The 21,550-nt window shown below is 48.2% G+C and overlaps 7 protein-coding genes across 7 annotated transcripts; 4 read left to right on the plus strand and 3 right to left on the minus strand.

The window, feature by feature from the left end:
* Positions 1-1,568: 1,568 nt before the first annotated feature.
* N7515_007140 (uncharacterized protein) lies at positions 1,569-3,236 on the minus strand (the record flags this gene model as incomplete). Its single annotated transcript, XM_056667884.1, has 1 exon — positions 1,569-3,236. One exon carries the CDS (start codon positions 3,234-3,236, stop codon positions 1,569-1,571), a length of 1,668 nt encoding a protein of 555 aa, XP_056521480.1.
* A 4,970-nt stretch (positions 3,237-8,206) lies between these two features.
* Positions 8,207-8,563, plus strand: N7515_007141 (uncharacterized protein; the record flags this gene model as incomplete). Its single annotated transcript, XM_056667885.1, has 2 exons — positions 8,207-8,431; positions 8,480-8,563. The coding sequence occupies 2 exons, from the start codon at positions 8,207-8,209 to the stop codon at positions 8,561-8,563; spliced, it is 309 nt and encodes a 102-aa protein (XP_056521481.1).
* A 1,195-nt stretch (positions 8,564-9,758) lies between these two features.
* On the minus strand, positions 9,759-10,331 carry N7515_007142 (uncharacterized protein; the record flags this gene model as incomplete). The annotated part of the gene is made up of 1 exon (XM_056667886.1): positions 9,759-10,331. One exon carries the CDS (start codon positions 10,329-10,331, stop codon positions 9,759-9,761), a length of 573 nt encoding a protein of 190 aa, XP_056521482.1.
* Positions 10,332-15,107: 4,776 nt separating this feature from the next.
* On the plus strand, positions 15,108-15,983 carry N7515_007143 (DUF3632 domain-containing protein; the record flags this gene model as incomplete). Its single annotated transcript, XM_056667887.1, has 1 exon — positions 15,108-15,983. One exon carries the CDS (start codon positions 15,108-15,110, stop codon positions 15,981-15,983), a length of 876 nt encoding a protein of 291 aa, XP_056521483.1.
* A 254-nt stretch (positions 15,984-16,237) lies between these two features.
* N7515_007144 (uncharacterized protein) lies at positions 16,238-16,519 on the minus strand (the record flags this gene model as incomplete). Its single annotated transcript, XM_056667888.1, has 2 exons — positions 16,238-16,443; positions 16,480-16,519. The coding sequence occupies 2 exons, from the start codon at positions 16,517-16,519 to the stop codon at positions 16,238-16,240; spliced, it is 246 nt and encodes an 81-aa protein (XP_056521484.1).
* Positions 16,520-17,517: 998 nt separating this feature from the next.
* N7515_007145 (uncharacterized protein) lies at positions 17,518-18,213 on the plus strand (the record flags this gene model as incomplete). The annotated part of the gene is made up of 1 exon (XM_056667889.1): positions 17,518-18,213. One exon carries the CDS (start codon positions 17,518-17,520, stop codon positions 18,211-18,213), a length of 696 nt encoding a protein of 231 aa, XP_056521485.1.
* Positions 18,214-18,952: 739 nt separating this feature from the next.
* On the plus strand, positions 18,953-20,600 carry cp8 (putative carboxypeptidase Y; the record flags this gene model as incomplete). Its single annotated transcript, XM_056667890.1, has 4 exons — positions 18,953-19,519; positions 19,566-19,926; positions 20,008-20,468; positions 20,523-20,600. 4 exons carry the CDS (start codon positions 18,953-18,955, stop codon positions 20,598-20,600), a joined length of 1,467 nt encoding a protein of 488 aa, XP_056521486.1.
* Between the last annotated feature and the right edge of the window lie 950 nt (positions 20,601-21,550).

Genomic DNA, 21,550 nt, shown 5'->3' on the forward strand with positions numbered 1-21,550 from the left:
GATTATCATCCGCAGCAAGCGTTATTGCAGTTATCCAGGTCGCTGGGAGCCTTGTATCGATCTGTGGAGGCTATATCCAGAAGGTAAAGCATGCAAGAGACGATATTACCACCTTGCAACGGGCAGCCGAAGGCCTGCGAGGGATCCTGCAAGGCCTCCTTGAATTCCTCAAAGACTCTAACAAAACGAGACTTCCTATCTCCCCGAGACTACAGGAGAAGAGAACACAGGGGTGGTCTAGAAGAGGAGAAGTGTGTCTGATTGTCCTAGGTATCCATGCGATGAAGCCTTTTATATCACAAATGCCGAATAATCCGCACACCGCTCATTTCACCACGATGGCGCAGTTCTCCCACTACACTAGATAGATTGGTTCCTCCTTGGGTTGTCAACTGTATGGTCGTGATACAGCCTTCTTAGCACAGGAGATTCCCGGAGAACCAAGACAGTAGGTATGTTATTTTTGATCAAGTGGACTGTAGGTAGGAGGAGGGAATCAAATAAGGAAATATAGGTATACCTACTTCCATGTGGTCATGACAGTGGTTAGATGCCTCAGGTGTACGGTAAACACCCGATAAGCCATAGTTATTGCGGGACGTAGTCTAATTAGGGCTTCCAGCAGATCAAGGCGTTTCCATCAAATGCCCTGTTTGATGTTTTGACTCAAGGAAAGTGCGGCAATTGCAGTGGCCTGGGGGTTCAATTAGGTAGATATATCATCATATATGGGAGAGCAAACATTGGTATAGTGGTCCTACTGTCCTACCTACATGGATAGTGAAGACTGAAGAGCGAGAAACGCGAACCTGGGCTGTCTGCGAACCAGGTACGCCACTCCATGGAGTAGTGGGACTACAGGAGAGCAGACCTAACACAGGGGTAGTCTAGAAGAGGAGAAGTGTGTCTGATTGTCCTAGGTATCCATGCGATGAAGCCTTTTATCACAAATGCTGAGTAATCCGTACACCGCTCAGACCAATTGTTCTGGTTCTGATTCATTGCGGTGGATATATATGCCTTGAGCGTGTTGAAGAATTACACATAATTCTTCCGCTATCGGCTCTACGCCAATGTTCAACGCTCAGCGAAGTCGGACGTCTAACAAAGACCAAGCCCTCGGCAGAGATAAGCTGTGCTCACTTCCCCTCTCTTCACCGAGGCTCACAAGCATGTGAGCCCATGAGCAAAGACTACAGGAAGGCGTGGAGGGCGAAGCATAAATAGGGGTTCATACCAGTGGATAGACAGATAGACAGACACGAATTACAATTCCGTTTGGTTGAAGACAATGTTACATGCTGCTTAGTATACCTTCCAGTATTACTATTCAACAGAGCGGTTGTGGAGTCCGTAATAGGTGTTTACTAACTGGAACCTATGCAAATCATACCCGGAGAGTCATTGAGATGTATGGGAAGGTACTGGAAGATAACATGTGTATTCTAGTATCCTAAATGCACTGAGAAGGAGAAAGGAGAAATGGAAAGGACAGTTGACTATCTGTGGGGAGAAAAAGTGGTCAGGTGACAGTGAGGTCACGTGGGCTCTGCCAAGATGGCTAATCATTAAAGGTCTCTGGTGTCCTCCTCAACGCTCTCCAGAAATGCCAACCATGGATTTTTAAAATTTGCAAGTGGAGGTATACTGGCGCTCTCGTAGAATGACAAGCTCGTCCCTGGCCAGCTGTCGTATGCAAAGTCCACCCCTGCGTCGGCAAACAAGGACATTACAACGTTTTCCGCATTCAATTTGGCCGCTCTGTCCCATCTCACCTCCTTCAGATTCTTGAACTGTCCTTCGATAGCGGCCTCGGCAAGACCAAGCAGACTCTTTTCCAGCCGCGGAAGGTCCTCGCCAATCTGCCCAGCAAGGTGCAGGGAGCTAATGCCCGAAGGGAGAATTTGGACCAAGATTTGCTCATCCGTGCAACGCGGCATGAAGAACCTGCTGTGGAACTCGTCCAGATTAAGAAAGAGGTGCTTCAGGGCGGTTAGCTCTCGAAAGCTGAATGAGCTCGGGACGGCCGGGTCGCCTCCCCGGTACCGCAGGTCGATATGGACTGATTCGAGTGTTTTATAGTGGCGGCTGAGATATCCTGCAGCATTGCAGAGCTGGAAGTGATCGCTGCAGTCCCATTCATTCTCTGGTAACCCATTGGATGGGTTGAAGAAGGGCTTTTTCGCCTCGTACACGAAGTTGCATAAGCTGTCACAGGAATTAAGTATGTTGTCAAGAGCTTGCTCGTTGAGACGACTGCACACGATGCGAATATGCTTGAGACTCGGCAGAAAAGGTAATGCGACCTGTTGGCCAGTCCCATTGCACCTATGGAGGTTAAGCGTTTCAAGGCATGGCGACACTTCAAGAAGGGCCCGGACGGTGCAGTCGAGTTCAAAGTCCTCGTGTTTTTTGAGTAGAAATCCAACGTTTAAAGTTCGCAGCGGCAGTCGGGAGATCCCAGCAGCCGAGAGGGGTCCAGAGTGAGAACACATTTTGTCCCGATAGGGACCAACCAAAAGGCTGCAATGTTCTAGCTTTGGGAGTGCCGCAATCAAAAGAGTAATCAAGTGTTTGGCTGATAGTTGCTCGGGCTTTTTAATTCCTAATGCAACGGCAAGCTCATGGAGAGTGTCATGAGCCTCCTCTTCCAGAATGAAGATCCTCAATTCCGGCCCCTCAGAAGGAATGGCTTCAGTCCATAGTCCATGACAATTAGACGTCATAGGCCTGCTCATATCAATTTGAGGAGGAACCGGGGAAGTCAAGATCTTCCCATCCAGCATCTGATACCGTGCTCCCCGTTCCTTCCATATCCCATGGCGGTCTCTCTCCTTCTTTTCCAGATACTCGCAAGAAGCTTGGAGCAAATGCGGCACTATACGAATCCTCTTCACGAATCCAGCCAGGTCTCGTCGCCGAGCGACGGTTCGCAAGAACGAAAGTAGCCGACCGTCCCATGTATAAAGCTCTGAGCACCACGAGTCGCCACACCCAAGCATAAATTCTTGATACAGGATAGGTTGGAAGACGTTGCACAAGCGCTTGGACACCAGACAAAGGGAGAGAAGCGGTTGCAATTTTAAAGAGTACCAGGATGGCTGATCGGGCGTTTGAGAAAAGCGATGAGGTGTATCCGGCGGCTCTAATTGATCTGTGTAGCGACAGTCGATGCCTAAATGAGCGAGTATCATATGTAGAATCTCAACCGGGAGGTGGTCCAGTGTCGCCGGCATCTTGTCTGTGTTTGAAAAATTGAGATATGCTGTTGGAGAAGAAACTTCAGAAGAGAAGTAAGAGAAGAGTGCTAGAACGCTGCGACAAAATGTAGGAGTTTCTAGACGAACTCTGCGGTTGCATGAAGGAGGAAAGAAGGAGGGCTACAGACTGAGAGAGCTAGGTGCAAAGCCAAACACAAGAAGTCTCACATCTCACATCCCTGACTAGTGCTACTAGCCCTGAGTGGTCCAGATAATATGCCTAGGCGCGTTCATATCAGAAATCCGGGCAACCTTCCTGATTGGACATCTGAAGACCCGGCGGGGCTTACCTCAGTTCCCCAGCCGGCCCCGCCCCAAAAAGGCGGTGGACTTTGCGATCCACCGCCTGCCACTTCATACATAGCTCAGGATACCGAGTAGGTTTAGCGCGCCAAAAGCTCGGCAGAAATCAGAACGTTTGGATAATGTGATGAGTATTCTGAGGACAAAACTAAGGTACATAACCCAAAAAGGCGCCCGGTGCCATTGGTATTCGACCGCTTGCCTCGTTGCGCCTGCGGCCTGTGTGACTGTCACACTGTGTCAGATAGACTGTAGACAGATACCTGCAAGGTCACTGACTCACTTAATATTATTTCCTGGCGCATAACTATGCACTCAGAGATACTGTGATACATTGGCGCTGCTTTATGAGGGCGGCAGGGCCCTTGTGCTCTGGATCAACGAGTACTGCGTAAATGTCAGCACAGGCTTAAACTGGTGATAAGCCTCAAGATAAGCCTCTATGCAGTCACGTGCATGATGCAGCCCTCATGGTTGAGCTGTGACAGCCTGTGAGCAACAGGCTGTCACTTATCCGGCTCCTTCCATTGGCGTTTTGCGTTCCAGCTTTCACCTCCCACGAAAGTAACTGGACTAATGCACTGGCAGACTGGCAGTGGCAGCACTGCCTATCGGATATTTAGGCCTGACGATAACCTATGTATTCCTATGCCGCAGCGGTGGGCTATCAGCCGATCCGTCCATGGGCGAGATCCCAGTCCAGCATGCAGGTATTGCTTTCGATGGCCAAGATAGCAACAAGTTCTACCCCTTTGCTCTATTGGTATCTCAATGCTTTGGACGCAGAGGGGATACTGGGTGGTTACATTATTGTGAAGCCAAGTCTTCTATGGTGTTGATTCCGTAAATTGCGCCTTGGTCGATGGCAATGATGGCAAAAGCAGTCCCGATGCAAATTGAGGCCTGCTGTGATCACGGATGCCTATGCCAAAGCTGTCGAGCGAGTTAGTGTTTGCGAAAAGAAAAGGATGAATTGGCACATTTTAGGAACGAAGTAATTGACTTACACGGTGTACTCAGGGTTCCTATTTCTTTTTTGAGCCACTGTTCATTGACTCGCCACCCAATCTTCCATGGCTCGTCAGAAGAATTAGAACGAAATAAAACTAGGTCTATGTGCTGTTAGGTGTCAGTAGCCTGATAGAACATGTGCATGGGGTGGATGTACCTTATAACGAAGACCTCTCTGGTGTCGATGTTTATTTATGGGAATGAACGCCCCAACCCTTGCACCAGTGAAAAGATAAAAGCTGTAGGGCGAACAAAAGGAAAACTTTCATTGTTCCGTGGATGAAGACAGGACCATCGACCGTCCAGAGTGAAGATACGGCATGGAGGTAGTCTGTCTTGGTGAAATTGAATTTGCATTTTCCATGTTCACAATGACTTTCTCTTTGGTCAGAGTTGCTTTGATCCACTACGATATGGTCAGCCGCAAGCATCCAAAGCATTCGCAAAACGGACTATACTAACCCCGTAAGTCTCTACAGGGTCCTCTAGAGGAACCATGTTTCCAGTAGCTGTCTCAAAGCCACCGAAAAATCTCTCGGCGCATGCCAAAGTCGTGACCGCCGTGGGTCTTCCTTCTGGGTCGAGACGCCCTTTGGTAGAATGCGCATACCACCGAATAAATTCTTTGACCAGAGTAATTTTGGGTGCCAGGCATCCCTCTTCCAGCTCATAGCCTTCAGATACTCTTCCACTTTCAATCAGAAACCTAAAAAGTCAACAAACATGGAAATTGGGAATCGATCCAGAGCTCAACGTACTGCCGGTGAAGGGCTCTGGACTCATCGGTCCGCTTATGCTTACCACGTGTAGCATCATCCTCTCGGTGGGCTTCCCGTTGGAATCCAGGTCTCTTTGCGTCTCGCGCGGCGCCGTTCCCTTGCTAAATCGCAAGTCTGGAGCTTTATACCCATGATCCAGGGTTGGAAAGGAACGTTTAAACACTGGGACGAATCATGAAGAGAATAAAAGAGGTAGTGAGCTGCAAGCCCTTGCGAGTATTTGTGGTTGACTACCCGTGGGGGATTTCGCTGTATTTATAGCTCGACTGGATGTTAAGTACCTCATAGTCATACAAGCCATCCCGGCCATAGCAGGGATTGGGCAAAAGGCACAAGTCATGTAATTTCATACGTCATCATCTCTCAGAGGGCATACGAGTGAATAACTTCCTGGGGCAGGGGCTATCAACAGAAAAAGGATGGTCAATGTTAGGTGGATTTTTAGTTGCTGGCGCTAGCATCACAGAATAGATGGCTAATAAATAATCCACATGTCATGTGGTTAATTTGTTCTATCTCTGCCTTTATTTTCAGGCGGTAGAGTGGGCACTCAGGTCGTGCTCACTGAGCAGATCCTGAGTGTTCACTGAGCAGACCCTGAGTGCTCACTGAGCAGACCCCTGAGTGCTCACTGAGCATACCCTGAGTGCTCACTGAGCAGACCCCTGAGTGCTCACTGAGCAGACCCTGAGTGCTCACTGAGCAGATCCTGAGTGTTCACTGAGCAGACCCTGAGTGCTCACTGAGCAGACCCTGAGTGTTCACTGAGCAGACCCTGAGTGCTCACTGAGCAGACCCTGAGTGCTCACTGAGCAGATCCTGAGTGTTCACTGAGCAGACCCTGAGTGCTCACTGAGCAGATCCTGAGTGTTCACTGAGCAGACCCTGAGTGCTCACTGAGCAGACCCCTGAGTGCTCACTGAGCAGCTCACCGAGCATAACCTGAGCATTATTTTGACATTACTAAGCATACCTTGAGTAGCACTGAGTAATCACCCTGTGCTGTGAAATACTCAGTGAGCATGACCCTGAGCCCCCTCATTCAAAACGACCTCGGAGATAATTCGGCTTGAATTCTGCCCCTCCGATTGGTTGTCCTTCGACTTACGGATAGTTTTTCCTCTCCGGTGACTTTCCGCCTGCCTTTCACGGCATAGGGCTAGGCGAAGCTGAGCGTCGCAGTTAATTCCCAAGACCATCGGGCGCCGGGAGACCTCGTAAAGCGGCGGCACCCCGATCGGGAAATGCGCATCCGCGGCCTAAAATCTAGTACATAGTTACAGGTACGAAAAAAAGTTTAGCTAAAAACTCCCTAGCATATTCCATCAAACGCTCGCTGCTACGAGTCTGTCCAAAGCTTGGAGCATTGTGGATATTGTTCCACCACTGATCAATTTTAATTATTGGCCCTTAAACTTACCTCAGCATGCTCAGACGAAACATGATTCGCTGGGTAATGCTCACATGACCTGCCTAACCAAGTTGGGTTCAGCTCAAATGTTTCGTCTGAGGGAATCTTCGAAATTTTGCCAAGAATTACCGACCAACAGCTCCTTTGGTGTGTGAATTTCGATCTCAACATTCTCAACAACCAAACCATCTTCAATCTTACAAGCGTCATAAATGCGAACTGGACAATTACTTTGATACTATTTTGAAGTTTCCACGCCTCCTAGAACGCGAGTGATATGCTTGAACGTGCTGGTGAGCAATGTTGCGTTTTATCGGGCATCTACATGGCTATACCCTGGTAGAGAACACGCGTTTTGAGACCCGAGCTGATGATTTTTCCTTCGATCAGTCCATTTATATCCATCATGCCTCGCTTAAAAAAGACTCTTCGAGGTAAATCATGTACGTTGTTGCTGAAGCGTGGAGAGAGGAAGATGGTATTCTATCTAACTGGCTAACGCTACTTAAGTCCCCAGCGGGGTATCTGGTCAGGTGCTATGACTGTCACCTGACAGTTGTTGATGCGACGTGGACGGTCATCGGTTGTGTCTTCCCCGCAATTTTGGGTCGAGCGCGGACGCTTCGATCTCGAAGACCTTAACTCAGGCATGGTTGATAGTGTATTAAGTAATGGAAATAAAGGAGAAGACGCTGGAGGCCAAGTTTTGAGAAGAAAATCGGGAGCTCGTCGCCCGCCGGAGACAGACTTGTGATCCTGGAGACGGAGTCAGTGTTCCTAGGGATGGACTGGTGCTCCTAACCGAATTGAGAATATAACAAAATGCATGCAATAGAAAGAAAAGCTGCTCGTAGAGTCACAATGTTGATGTAACGTAAATTTTTGTGCATTTTCAACGATGATAATAATGAAACACTAAAGACTAGCTGAGGAGTGGTGAGAACATGATGGTAAAATGTTAAGGGTAGACCTGCGGTTGGTGATTAAACGATGATTTACCTCCTGAATTTGAGGTATGCCAATTGTGAAATTAGTTAACACCAAAAGGGTTTATTTTCTAATCACACCTGCAGTTGATCGGTTCTTCCAATATTTATACATCGGTCAGCTGTCCAAAACGAAGTTCTAGACCTCAGCTTGACGCGTTACTATGATATCGTTGACCGGCTCCTCAACCGTTGTAGAAGCCAACCGCTTTTCGGTGCGGCGGGCATCAATATGGTCGTCGCAATAAGCTCACCAGGGACAGTTTCAGGTCTTCGTGGGCCATGACTCTGAAGACCACGGTTTCTGGAGAGCGACACTAGTTTTCAACGCCCTAACACTGTAGCCATTCGAAGCTTTCAGAATCCCTGAGACCTAGTTAATCTATACCCCCAGCTATTTAGTTCCCTGCACTCCTCAGCCATTGCCAATAGTGACGCTTTGCGGCGTCTCTGAACATGGCTTCCATACCTCCCACCCAGTCCAATCGAACTAAATATGACAAAAAGTCCATGCGCCAGAAACAAGGCCGTCGCAAATCAAGCTTAATGAAAAAAGCGTCCGAATATAGCAAGATGTGCGATGCAGATGTGTGTGTGGGCATACGCCTTCGGGAAACCGGCCAAGTATTCATCTTATCGGCGGATGCTTCGGGATTTTGGGCTTTCCTTGCCTCGCAATTGGTATGTCTCCAGCTATGCGTCTGAAGAAAAGACGACTGACCTATCAAGAGCTCCTACTATCCAGCCCCAAAGCTAGTGACAGACCAGGATCTGGAGCAGTTCGACAAAGATACACCGGAACAACATACGTGAAATTATACGACCAAAGCGGAATTCCAACAGACCAGATCTTCGCAATTAATAATTTGTTTGCCATATTCTCGTTCCGCGACTTGGAACAGCCATTATCTTAATATATTAGAAGTTACTGAGGCCCTGAGGGTAAAGCACGATGACTTGCGGTTCCAACGGGGATTCTATATACCCAAGAGTCCGCAGTAGATTCCTAAGTCATTTACGACTACTCGAAGCCTGAGGATAAGAGAAAGTAGCTAGCCTACTTATTCAGCTTACCGCGTGCGTAATTCAACCGTGGTGTAGAAAAAGTGACTTCTAGAGGTATGAAAAAGCCTGTACATGAATCAAGGTTCGAGAACTAACCGGCCCCTGGGGTCTCGTATTGTTGGAAAAAACAATACAGGGGCCCGTTAGTTATTAATATTAAAAGCCAAGAAGGTAGGTACGGCCTGGAAAATATGGCAGCTTAGGCTTGGCACGGGGCCTGCCCAGGACATCTCTAACCTGGGTGAAATAAATCTATTGCTCTAGACTTGGGGGGTTGCCTAAGTGTTAGGAAAATGCGCTGATTTAGAGTGGAGACTGCTGTCTACCCAATGATAATCAGTAAACACCCTACTTCTTCTGTTAAAAAAGAAAATGAATTATTTAATATTCTTTTCAACCCTCACATTTCTACGACAACCATTGTTCAATTAATAGCTGCAAATTTGCTTGCCGTTGGCCCTCGTTTCTCACCACTATTGGCCTTGTCCTTTTCGATTGAGCAACTTACAGGTCAGAACACCACTATCGCACATTGCCACATTGTTTAGGCAACCGTTCAGGTTTCTTTCTGCGTAACTGAGTGTTGAGAAGACGGTCTGTCTATCCATACAGGATGACCACAAAGAGTTAATTCATTTGCACAAGAGTTATGTGAAACGCACTGCCAGATAGTGCCATGACGCCCTAATGAAGACTTGCGCAGACTAAAGAATCTCAAAAACAGGTACCGCTTTCTTCACGTTCTGAGCCCACTTCCCAATATCCTCTACGAAACGTCGCGCGATGCCTATTTTGATCCCTTTCTCAATGAAGAAACTAGGATCTTGGACCCTGTACATTTGTTCAAGGTCAAGACCGTTCTCCAGCATCATATCACACACTTCTCGAAATGAAGTTTTGAGTGGAGAAGAGTGGCGATCATCTACATAGTTGAAGCTTATCTTCAACGTGAGCTCCTTACCACGGGAAAAAGATCTGACCACATCAGAAGTTGCTTCTCGATCGGAGTCCAAATTATGTCGGTCTCGTCAAATCGTTTAGTCGGTTTGCGTTTAGTACGATCGCTTGTTGACGGTACGATGACAGTATCATCAGGTCTCAATTGGCGATGGCGAGCAGTTTTCCATCGAAGAGCTTTCTCTAGCTTCTTCTCCAATGACAGCTGCCAGAAGGCGCTGGGTGCCAAAACGACATCTTCCTCTGTGTCCTTTGACACCTCCCTGTTATTGACGGTCACTCGCCACTCTATGCGGTAGTGGATACACGTTGGCGGGTCTTCATCGTAGGATTTTCCATCTTCCCATTCACAAAGCTGAACAAATTTGGGAATGCGTGAGCCAGATGGACTGGAGGGCTCGGTGCCATTCTCAGCTACGATCGAAGGGAAGGGGCTCAAGGTAGATAGCGCTGCGTAGGGGCTGCCACAATAGCCAGGAGTTGGGGCATAATCCGAGTTTTGTTCCCATAGTTCGTGCTCCGTAAGCTGGGATGCATTATGGAGGTGACGTTGGCTCATCTCTTAAAGTAACAACAGACCTTACTAAAGACATGTTAGCTTGCCGGAACCACGTTAGGTTTGGGGCTGGTAACGAATGAAAGCGCGATAGATAGTTCCTGCATCGATTCCTGCCGCTGCGTCGATTCCTGCGTCGATTCCTACGTCTGGCCCTAAGTCTGTACAATTACAGAGGACTCGATCAAAGAAATCGACTCAGCAAAAGCAGCAAGTCTCTAAATCTGCTTCTGCGCCTACTTCTACACCTACTTCTATACCTGTGTCCGAGTCTGTACGACCGCAGCAGATAAGGTCAACTCAGAAGCGATTGGAACCTACAGATGTCGGTACACCTCCAGCACGTCGAACTCGGTCTCGTCTAGCAAGTAAAAAGGATTGAAAAGGTGATAGTTTTTGTGTATTTAGTTTAGTTTGGTTATTTTGTTTATTGTAGGAGATGATTTTATAAAAAGGTTTTGCTGCTTTTCAATAGAAATTGATTGAAGGAAGCTCCAGAGGATAGTAAGAGAGAGAACCCATTGGCCCCAAAAACGCCGAGTATTCTTCTCCCATTGCTGAGGAGTGGTCAGCCGGCCATACGAGTCGCTAAGCATCTTCTCTCAATCTACCAAGACCCTAAGGCACCATGTCATACTTGATAACGGAGACAATGAGAATTTTCTTGATCAACGAATGACGACCTCGCCTTTCAAAGCTCAGTGCTATCAAAAATGCGCAATACAGATTTAGCCTCCAGAGTAGAGAAACGATAGTCATAGGTCAACTTCATGTTTAGCCATGAAGACTTCTGAGGTAGGATCTACTGTATAATCTATTGGGAGATATTGTGGGATGCAACCCAAGATATGTACAAACAAAAAGAATCACTCGCAAACCATCGGCAAGACAACAAATCATCGAGCTCGTAACCGCTTTGACCGACGTGGCGTATCTTTGATAGTGGATGCTTTCATTTTACATGCTCGTCCTTTACCCCTCTGCTGCCCCCCAGGCGGCTCTTCGGGGGGCCCACGTTTCCGAGACGAGCGCATCGCATGCTGTGGTAAAAACCCAATATTAGGACCAGGTTCTTGATTTGCTGCCTTTGCTGCCCCCCTCGTCACTCGCCGTGTAGGAATCTCCACCAGGTTTGAATCGGTGCTCGTCAATAGGAATCCGGAAGAGGCGGGAATTCCAGTGCTTGGCAGGCAAGTGGATGGCTTGGTGATAGGGCCGGGTGCCATCAAACGAGGGTCAATATTTGCCATACCAAAATCGACAGAGGCGGGAGTTTCGGTGCCTTGTTGAGAACCCGGCTCAGGAGAAGATGCGAGATCCGCCACTTCTGCAGTACTCCTCGTCGATCGCCTAGTTGGGAGTTCGGTTGAGATGGGGTGAAGACTTTTCACTGCAGAGCCACCAGAAGGGGTGGTAATTTCAGTATTTAAGTAGCACGGTGAAGTCTTCGTGATGGGAACAGGGTGGGCCTCCAATAGGCGTGGATCGATATTTCCCATCTCGAGCTCGACAGAGGAGGCCGGAGTCTCAGTCCTTGGTCGATACTTAAATTCCAAAGACACTTCTCTGGATGAGATGTCGTTGCAGTCAGTTTGTGATAGCTGCAGGAGGTGACACAATTTGAGATTAATATCATATGAATGTGCAGTGGAAGCATGGGCCAAAAATTCGGTGATCTTGCTGAACTGGGGAACATTGCGACAGGCTTCCCAATTGCAGCTGATTCCATCGCGCGCATGGACCAGGTGCGTATCAATTAAGTGACGACGAAGAGAATCCTGTCGCTTGGAAGGAAATTCATGCGGAGGAAGCTTCGATGATGATTGGCGAGATAGACCACAGCAAATGATGCAAATATTCGTTGGGCATTTCATAGTGTCTTCCTCGGGAGCGGGCGAGTCTTCTGGCTGGTCAAGTAAGTCATCTTGGTCGTCAATATTCCAATTGACTCGGTTGCCTCGTCTGCTCGGTTCGCAAAGCCGCAGAAGCGCAACCATATCCTTGGTAACCTGGATGCGTCGAGCAAGTAGCTTGTCCTCGTCAAAGTTCTCTGCATCGGGCCCGTAAAAGTTTTCCACCAGGCGTGCCCGTTCCGCAAACATATAATTTGGAGTAGGCAGTTCCCAGCGCTCATCACCAGAATCCTCATCACCAGAAGCTTCATCAGACTCGCCGAGAAGTTGCTTTATCTGCCTGTCAACTTCTAATACGGGCGCATTTTGGAAATGGTCTTTTCTCGCTGCCTCTCGCATGTCGGTTGCTAACTTCTTTCGAAGTTTAGTTAATTCTTTTTTGACATCTTCATGTCTTTGATACAGGCGCGGAAACGGTTTCCGGGCATTCTTGATTGTACCAGCCAGGGATCGCATCTCCGCCATGAGCTCTCTCTTCTCTCGTCTAAGCTGCAGAATATCCGGATGTTGGCGAATAGCAAGCTTGTGCGTATCAGTAAGCTCGGACGGAGCGCAAAGATCTCTTTTCCTGAGCATACTTCCGGCAAAACGTACTAGACCCTCCTGAGGCGGTCGAAGAAGAACGACATGCTGGAGATCGCGTCCAATAAATTGTGATTGATAGTGCTTTTCAAAGACCGCGTCGCCAGACTGACCAAGCACTCTTTGCCGCTCCTGGCTAGTGAAATTTCCTATACGCTGCTAGTCAGCCTCGGTGGGACAAGATCTCCATTTTCATGAAGTCGTAGTTTTCATACATTCAGCGCACGAATAACTTACGATTGACTTCATTTGCTGTCCAACGGCGAAAGTTGTAATGTCCGATATCGTCTTCAAATCTAGCGTCCCGGCCCAACTCTTTGAAGGCTTGTCGACTTGAATCATAAGTCATCGTTAAAGACTCATGAAGTTCATAGCCATACGGAGTGCGCCCAAAGCGCCGCAGGAGAGGCGTGTTGAGAACTTCGGGCCTCCACCGAAGAGGAAGGGACGAATTGTGCTTGGGAACCCGCAGCCGCCAAATGAGCTCTGGTGTGAGCTCGGTGTTGAGAAACGCACCATCGCGGAAAGCAAATGAGATTATTTGGGTGATCGGGCAATATGCTAGTTGGTAATCGCCGTGCATGAAAAATTTGGTTCTAGCAGTAAGCGTCAGCATCAGTTTAATAACACCAAGGGGCCCAGAAGCACACTTACCCATCAGGACCCTCCGGTCGACCTTTAAGATTGCGAAACTCTATGATGGCACAGAGAACATCACGTTTGCTTTGAGGGTCTTTCAGGTAGAAAAGTTCTATATCACGATAGAAGACCGAGTCCGGAAGGTCTTTCAACGATATGTACTTTGGAAGATCGCTTTTAAACGTGAGAGCCCGTTTCCGTTTGCCCAGAGATGAGTGGTCGGGTACGGAGGTGTCTTGTGGAAGCATGACACCGGGGCGACTCCCGGTAATGGCAGACCATAGCTGTACAGTAGCGAATTGGACGATCATACTTCCATGACGGAAAAACTTCGAATGGACCCAGTGATGCCGGTAGAGCACACAGAAGACGTCTACATCTAAAGTGTTCTTGTCCTTCATTCGTCGTGGAATTTTGCGCTCGGCCGGGAAAGGACCCTCTAGAAACTATGTCACAATTAGTCTAATCTCCCCTAGCATAGAAGGAATCCTCGTACTCGTCGCATCTGTTTATGAGCGTCTTCGTTGACACGGCGACGGGCAAACAGCTCGAAATACTGACAAAGTCGGCGCCAGTACTCATCATAAGACTGCAGCTTTTTCTCTCGCGATGTTTTGAACATCCAGTCGAAAAAGTTCATGTAGATCGCATGATCCTCCAGAAGAAGGTGGTCCACGTAGTCCTCGTTCGACTGAATGCAAAACCTATACTCATGAGTTATTGCCTACACACGATGCCTTGTTCTGAGAATTTCCCCACTTACTTTCGCCAGTAGCGTTCGATGACGGCAATACCTAGTAAAGTCCTCGGTTTGAAGTTTGGAGGTAGCCATCCAAGACTACGGAAATGTTCCAGTCTGGTTCGAGTTTCCTCGCAAAGAATGGGGTCGGTCCAGTATTGGTGTTCATCACCCTGAGCTGACTGAATGAGCACAGGTGCCATAGTGAAAATCCAGGATAAATGAGCAAGGTTGGAATCTCGAAACACGGGCAACAAGGTTGTCAAAGTCGACTTGGGGAGTGGGGGTTGGGGATGAGGAGAGAACTGGAAGAACATGAGAGGGGGAAGAAAAGAGGCATCTTATAGGCGCCCGGCCAGGCAAGACGGAAAGCGAAGGCTCCTGGGAGGGACTGCAAAAGGGAGCCATTTTCGGCGTCTTTTTGGTGGCAGGTGGAATGACTGTTGAACGGCGCCTACATCACAGCTGGAAGATGATGACTAACGGCGCTAGGTGGGTGCAAAATAGTGAGGGTACTGAACGGTGGGCGGTGAAGCGCCCGCTCGCCCTCCAAAGTTACGGGTGGAAAGACGGCCGTTTCTGGCGCCAAAAGTGGTCATTTTCGGCGTCATTTTCACAGGTCCTCATATTCTATATGTAAACATGCAATACTCTGCCTTAGTTAGGTTTGATACCCCAGGGCTATGACTAAAATATTAAAAGTACTTTGACCCACCTAAACAATACAAATCACTGTGACTAGTCTAGCTATGATGTCACGGTTGAGGGGGCGAAGAGACATCCAACCTGCCAGCCGGTCTTTGTCAACACTCATTTTCAGGCAACCAGGTACCAGGAGTAAAATCATTCTATACTTAAGTCCCATCAACAACCATCCTTAGTAGTAGCACCTACATCAACTCCATCATGTCGACAAGCGATTACCAATCCTGGCTCCAGACCACTGAAGACCCTGAATACCGCACTGCACGCCCTCATGCAGAGGTCCTACGGCAACTGTTCTCAAACAAGATTGATTCAACCACCGCAATCAAAGAACTGAGCTTGCTCGATTTCAAGAATGATGATACGCCGTGGGCTCTCTGGGAGCTAATCTATGAGGCCGCTGCCGACTTTCCTTCGAGCCATTCCTCATTGCTGACCCTCCTGGTTGAAGCCGAAAAGCTCAATTCACAGCTATCTGAGTCAGAATCTAAAGACATACCACGGAAATGGTTGGGCTGCTTCGGGAGCATGTGGCGCGACAAGTGGGATATGATCTCACCCCATGCATCATCAGGATGGACAGTGTCCGCATCCAAGTCATCCACTAGATGGATCAATATGAATACCTTCTCAGCAAGACTGCTAGCTACAACTTTTTTTAGTCAAGGGATAAAGCTTCGTGCTTTGGGTTTGAGCTTATTGAAGAAGTGTTTGGAGGTGGACCCGACGAAGTACAAGAAAGGAAGACGTCAGGCACAGTCCGCGCTTCAGAGACAGTCACCATGGTACAAGATGGATGTATCAGAACTACTGGCAGCCAATGTATGCGCCGCTGCACAATGGATAATCCATGCTGCAGGGTTGATGTGGAAGGATGATCGACCCGACAGTTCTGAGTACATTCAACAAGTTCTACACGGTAAAACAGACCTTTGGGATGGAAGCCACGGATTTACGGAGGGGAGATGGCAGCTGTGGAAGGAACGGTTCTTGTTCATGGCAGAATACGAAGATATCAGCCCAGATGCCCAACAAGTTGCCCGAAAGGCAGGGCAGATAATGGGCGAATTTCTTTGATGTAAATACCATGTGTTTTGAAAGAACTTAACAGAATCTGTCTACCCTCATTTATGATATTGTCTGGGATCGGAAGCCCCAAATTACCATCCGGCCGTCGCTATATGACATAGCAATGCAAGTCGATAATTTGAGTTGTGAAAAAACCAGGCAATCCATAGCTATAAAATCAAATCCTGAGAAACCGCCGCAGGACCCTTTTCCACTACATTCTGATCCACATATCGGTCAGAAAATACAAAACCACCCTGGATTTATAGTAGTCCGCTATAACAGCAATTTTGGTGAGCATCTCCAGAGCCAGCTTCCAAAGTATACGACAATATTGCCCATGAATAGCCCGGAGTAGTATCATCGGCATTTCGCTCCCTCACTTGCTGTCGAGTGCACTTTTTAGACCAACCTTTGGCAAGAACAACCCGTCTGATACTGGAGGTTGTGACTAGGGTGCGGAATTCATCTCAGAGGAAAACAGCCATCTCATCGAGTTATAAACCGGGCTTTTCAGACAGGTGCTCGCAGAGGGCTTCGATCATGAGGGATGTTACAGTCTGTTCCCGTCCTATTCGTAGCCGAGGTCCGCGCACACTTCCAAATTGCCGCCTTGTTTGCGTGAATATTTATAATCGTAGCCTGGTTTCATTCTGCTTCTTCGGCCAATTCAGATATGCCAAGTGGCTGGCTCTCTATCATGTCGCGGATGATATGCAGCTTGGATGGTGGAAGTCTCGGAGCCATTTGTGAGGTCAAGTATGACGTTCTAGAGAGATAGACGGGCGAATACGCCTCCTGCTTGAGGTGGGCGGTATGGCAGAGAATTACCACTGTATGGCATATACGAATAAGATACACAAGGCACGGTCACACCTTCGTCATATAAAATACAATGTCAATTCTTGGAAATTATAGATCGACCACTATTCCAAATATGAACTAGTGTGTTTCAAATCAGGGTTCGTGGATCAAGTCGCAAGAGTGTGGAGTTAAAACTGATTTCGAATTCTACTGTACCCTACAACGTCGTACGATCTTGGACTTTGGGGACTTTATTCGTCGAGATCTTCTTCCTACAATACGAGAAGAGAAGTTCAAATTCGAGCCTGAATTAGGTGATACTATCATATTGGCAACTCATTGTACAACGAAATGTCCTACATTGATCTCCAATAATCTTGATCATATTCAAGATCTCGAGGATCTCTATGATCAATTTGATTACGTGGAGCGAGAGAAACGTGCTAAGATCTATGTCATTCTTGACAAGAAGCCTCGTACGATAGAGATCAAATCAGATCCTATTTCTCCAGGACCTGCATCGCCAATTGCTTTGGAATTAGAGACACCAATTGCTCCTGAGCCACAAGCACCAGATGCTCCTGAGCTACAGGCACCAATTGCTCCAGAGCCAGAGGTATCAATCATTGATCTTGACGCCTCTGAGCCGGTAGTTATTGATATTGAAACTCTTGCAAAACCTCGTGAACATCCATTTCGTCCTCGTACGCATCGCAAATACTTCATGACTGAGGCAGAGATGAGGGCACATATACAAAGAATTGATGATGCAGTTGCTCGAGGTGATTCTGATGATGGAGGAGAGCCTTTATTCCATCCTGATGTCGTTATCTATGGTAAACCACCACCTGAGGGGGAGCCATTTGAACTATCCTCTGCTTCTATAGCAGAAGCAGAGGTCGTACGACAGGCAAAGGAAGTGCCAATGGCGCTAAAAGAGCGGGCAGCTGTTCCTCAGTTTATTTGGCCTTTGAATTGGGAGCCTGCACCAATTCCTGCGCCTGTGCCGATTCCTTCCCCTACGCCGATTCCTGCCCCTGCGCCGATTCCTGTACCTGTGCTGATTCCTGCTCCTACACCGGCCCCTGCATCTATTCCTACATCGGTTCCTGCGTCGATTCCTGCATTGATTCCTGCCGCTGCGTCGATTCCTACACCGATTCCTACCGCTGCGTCGATTCCTGCATCGATTCCTACGTCTGCATCTAAGTCTGTACAAATACAGAGGACTCGATCAAAGAAACCGACTCAGCAAAAGCAGCAAGTCTCTAAATCTGCTTCTGCGCCTACTTCTACACCTACTTCTATACCTGCGTCCGAGCCTGTACGACCGCAGCAGATAAGGTCAACTCAGAGGAAGCGATTGGAACCTACAGATGTCGGTACACCTCCAGCACGTCGAACTCGGTCTCTTCTAGCAAGTAAAAAGGATTGAAGAAGTGATAGTTTTTGTGTATTTAGTTTAGTTTGGTTATTTTATTTATTGTAGAAGATGATATTATAAATAGGTTTTGCTGCTTTTCAATAGGAATTGATTGAAGGAAGCTCCAGAGGATAGTAAGAGAGAGAACCCATTGGCCCCAAAAGCGCTGAGTATTCTCCTCCCATTGCTGTTGTCGATTCCTCCAGATCATCTGGAACAGATCCCTGATAGCGTTGAAGATCTTCCTGGCGAGATTCTTGATCATTCCCAGCAGGACGACGATTTCGAGCGCGACCTCCAGGACGTCTTTGACGGAAACGAGAGCGTCCTTGGTGCGATGGGGTTAGCGAACTGACCCGCACGGAGGGAGAGTGGGAGATTGGGGAAGAGGGGAAGAGGTTTGCGACGGTGAGGTGCATTGTATAGATCATGGAACAAAATAGACTAACCTGATTTGGACTAGTTAGCACTCGTAATCTTACATGATCGAATACACAAAGTGGCAGAATCGCAAAGTAGCAAAGTGGCAAAACACGAAAGGGCCTACTGGGCACTAATTCATGCCGTAGCTTAGCGAATCTGATGTCTTGTCTTGGTTAGATCGTGAGACCCGGACTCCGCGTTCAGGGCGCCGATCTCCGTGTCTCACGTGAGATTCACCGGGAGGGACTCGACATCCATGATCCATAATATAGGTGCCTGCATACTCAATTATCCCCCTCGTCTCCGATTGAGCCTCAGCTCGATCAATATGTTAAAGTTCTGGCTTGCTACGTTAGCTGGCGTGGGTTACGCCTCGCAGACTGTGCTTCGGCCCGAACCCTCAGCATCGGACTTCACCACCTTTCACAGCTTGAATTCCCCGCATTCAATACGCATCCGCCAACAAAACGAGTCCCTCTGTGCCGCGGGCTCTGCTCAGTACACTGGATGGCTGGACATCGGCCCGAGACACCTGTTCTTCTGGTATTTTGAAAGTCAGAATGATCCCGTCGCCGATCCGCTCACACTGTGGATGAATGGTGGGCCCGGGGGCTCCAGTCTGATGGGCCTATTCCAGGAGAACGGGCCGTGCCTTATCAACGAGCATGGCAATGGAACTGTTCACAATCCATGGGGCTGGTCTCGGAACTCTTCATTGCTCTACGTGGACCAGCCAGCTAATGTTGGATTTTCCTATGTTGACGAGGGCTATACGGTCGCGCGTGATTCTCACGAGGCGGCGGTAGACATGCATAGATTCCTGCAAATATTCACATCAGAGATCTTCCCCCATCATAGTTCCTCTGACCTTCATATTTCTGGCGAATCGTATGCGGTAAGGCTTTCGATCCATTGTTTGTGCGCACTGCTGACCTCTATAGGGCCAATACATCCCCTACCTAGGAGTCGAGATTCTAACTCAAAATAAACGATACCCCTCAGAGCCTCAGATCAACCTGAAGTCTTGCTTAATAGGTAATGGCTTCATGTCACCCAAGGATACTACCTTCGGGTACTGGGAAACGCTCTGCACGACGAATCCTGGCGTTTCCACGCCCGTGTTTAATGAGACAAGATGCAATATCTTAGCGGAGAATATGCCACGATGCATGGATGTGTATGATATCTGCACACAAAATCCCGACCCTGCTATCTGCGCCGCCGCCGAATCTGTCTGCTACAAAGGAATCGTCGGATGGTATGAGGACGAGAGTGGGAAGGGCGGTCGCAATCGCTACGACAGTAAGAACTACCTTTCTAACCCTTTTTACACTGGGTGACCAGTAGTTCCAACGGTGTCGATCTAATACGAAGAACCCACAGTCACGGCCCCGTGTTATATCGACGAGATATGCTACCAGGAATCCGCTTATGTTGAGAAGTATCTGAACTCTGCCGCCGTCTGGGAAGCTCTCTCGCCGCCGGAGGAGGTCAAGGAGTACAAAATGGAGTCCACCAAGGTCGCTGACGCCTTTCATACAACGCCAGAAGGCATGACATCTTCATCGGAACACGTTCTTTCCCTGCTTGCCAACGGGGTGCACTTTCTATTCTATCAAGGCAACCTCGACCTAGCTTGCAATACGGCAGGGGCAATCCGGTGGACGAACTCGCTTTCATGGAAGGGACAGGCAGAGTTTTCGTCAAAGCCACTCCTTCCTTGGGTTTCAACAGGCCGTAATGAACCGGTCGGTACGACAAAGGAAGTGCGAGTAAAACTCAACGGCGATGCAGAGACGGCGTCACGTTTTGCGCTTGTGACGGTGGACGGGGCGGGTCATCTGGTGAGTATCCTTGTTCACATGTGTGATGCGCGCATGAGCTGACTTTTATGGCAGGTTCCTCGAGATCGTCCTGATGTCGCCTTCGACTTACTGACCCGGTGGATTGCTGGTGATTCCTTTGTTCGCTCTTGATTCGCATCCTGGGCTTTGTGACAGTGTAGCTCAAACTGAACTACAGGGTTCCGGCTTTGTTGGACTAAGTCGAAGTCAAGGTTTCTCCTCAAAAGGGTGTGTATTGGGCACCAGCACACACGAACAAAAGGACCGACTTGGCCTATCGTCAGGCTCCAAACAATATCCTAATGAATTCCAAACCCGAATCCCCCTCCCAATGGAATAGAGTATACCCCCGTAGCCCGACCAGTAATGTGTCCATAGACTTGTATGTAATATACTCCTGGGTTGGTTCCATGGAACTCTATATAATATTGGAAAGCAAGAAGGCACTTCAATATCCTACCCCACGGAGATAGTCCCCTAGGTAACGCCTCAATAACCATTGTAGCCTTCCCATATTGCACCCCTGAAGGATAATGCGCAACGATGATTGTCTGTTTTGTTTTGACAGTACAAACACCCTCTCCCGTTCCCTAAAATCATGTCTTTTTAATAAATCATAACATAGGGGTGCAGTTCTTAGATTTTACCTGGTTCTTGCCATAAATGCTCCGATCATCTACTTTGATCGCCAGATACTTCATCCCGCCGATGTGGAGGCCACCAGAAAACAGATGGCCTCCACCGTTATCAAAGCCCTTTATAAGGCTTTGTTATAAGGCTTTGAAGGTCCTCATTCTGGACCTTTAGTTAAATATGAACATGTTAGCCATAGACCCACTGAGAACATATAACGAGTAGCGCCCTACAGTAAAACCGTGGCTAGCCGCCCAAACAGGCGAACCTTAAGCGATACGCAGAGCCGCCACCCGAGTTGAGGCTGATGGTCTGGAAGTTTATGGTTCCAGCGCGGATAGTCGAGGTTCTGGAACCCTGTCACCCAGACATACGACCCGAGGAAGACCTTAGGGAGCCTGGCTTGCTATGGGATGGGTTTATGTCGCTCAATTCATGCATTGTTTCGC

This window comes from Penicillium bovifimosum, assembly GCF_028826915.1.
Source record: "Penicillium bovifimosum strain IBT 22155 chromosome Unknown utg000005l_segment0_segment0, whole genome shotgun sequence".
Lineage (NCBI taxonomy): Eukaryota > Fungi > Ascomycota > Eurotiomycetes > Eurotiales > Aspergillaceae > Penicillium > Penicillium bovifimosum.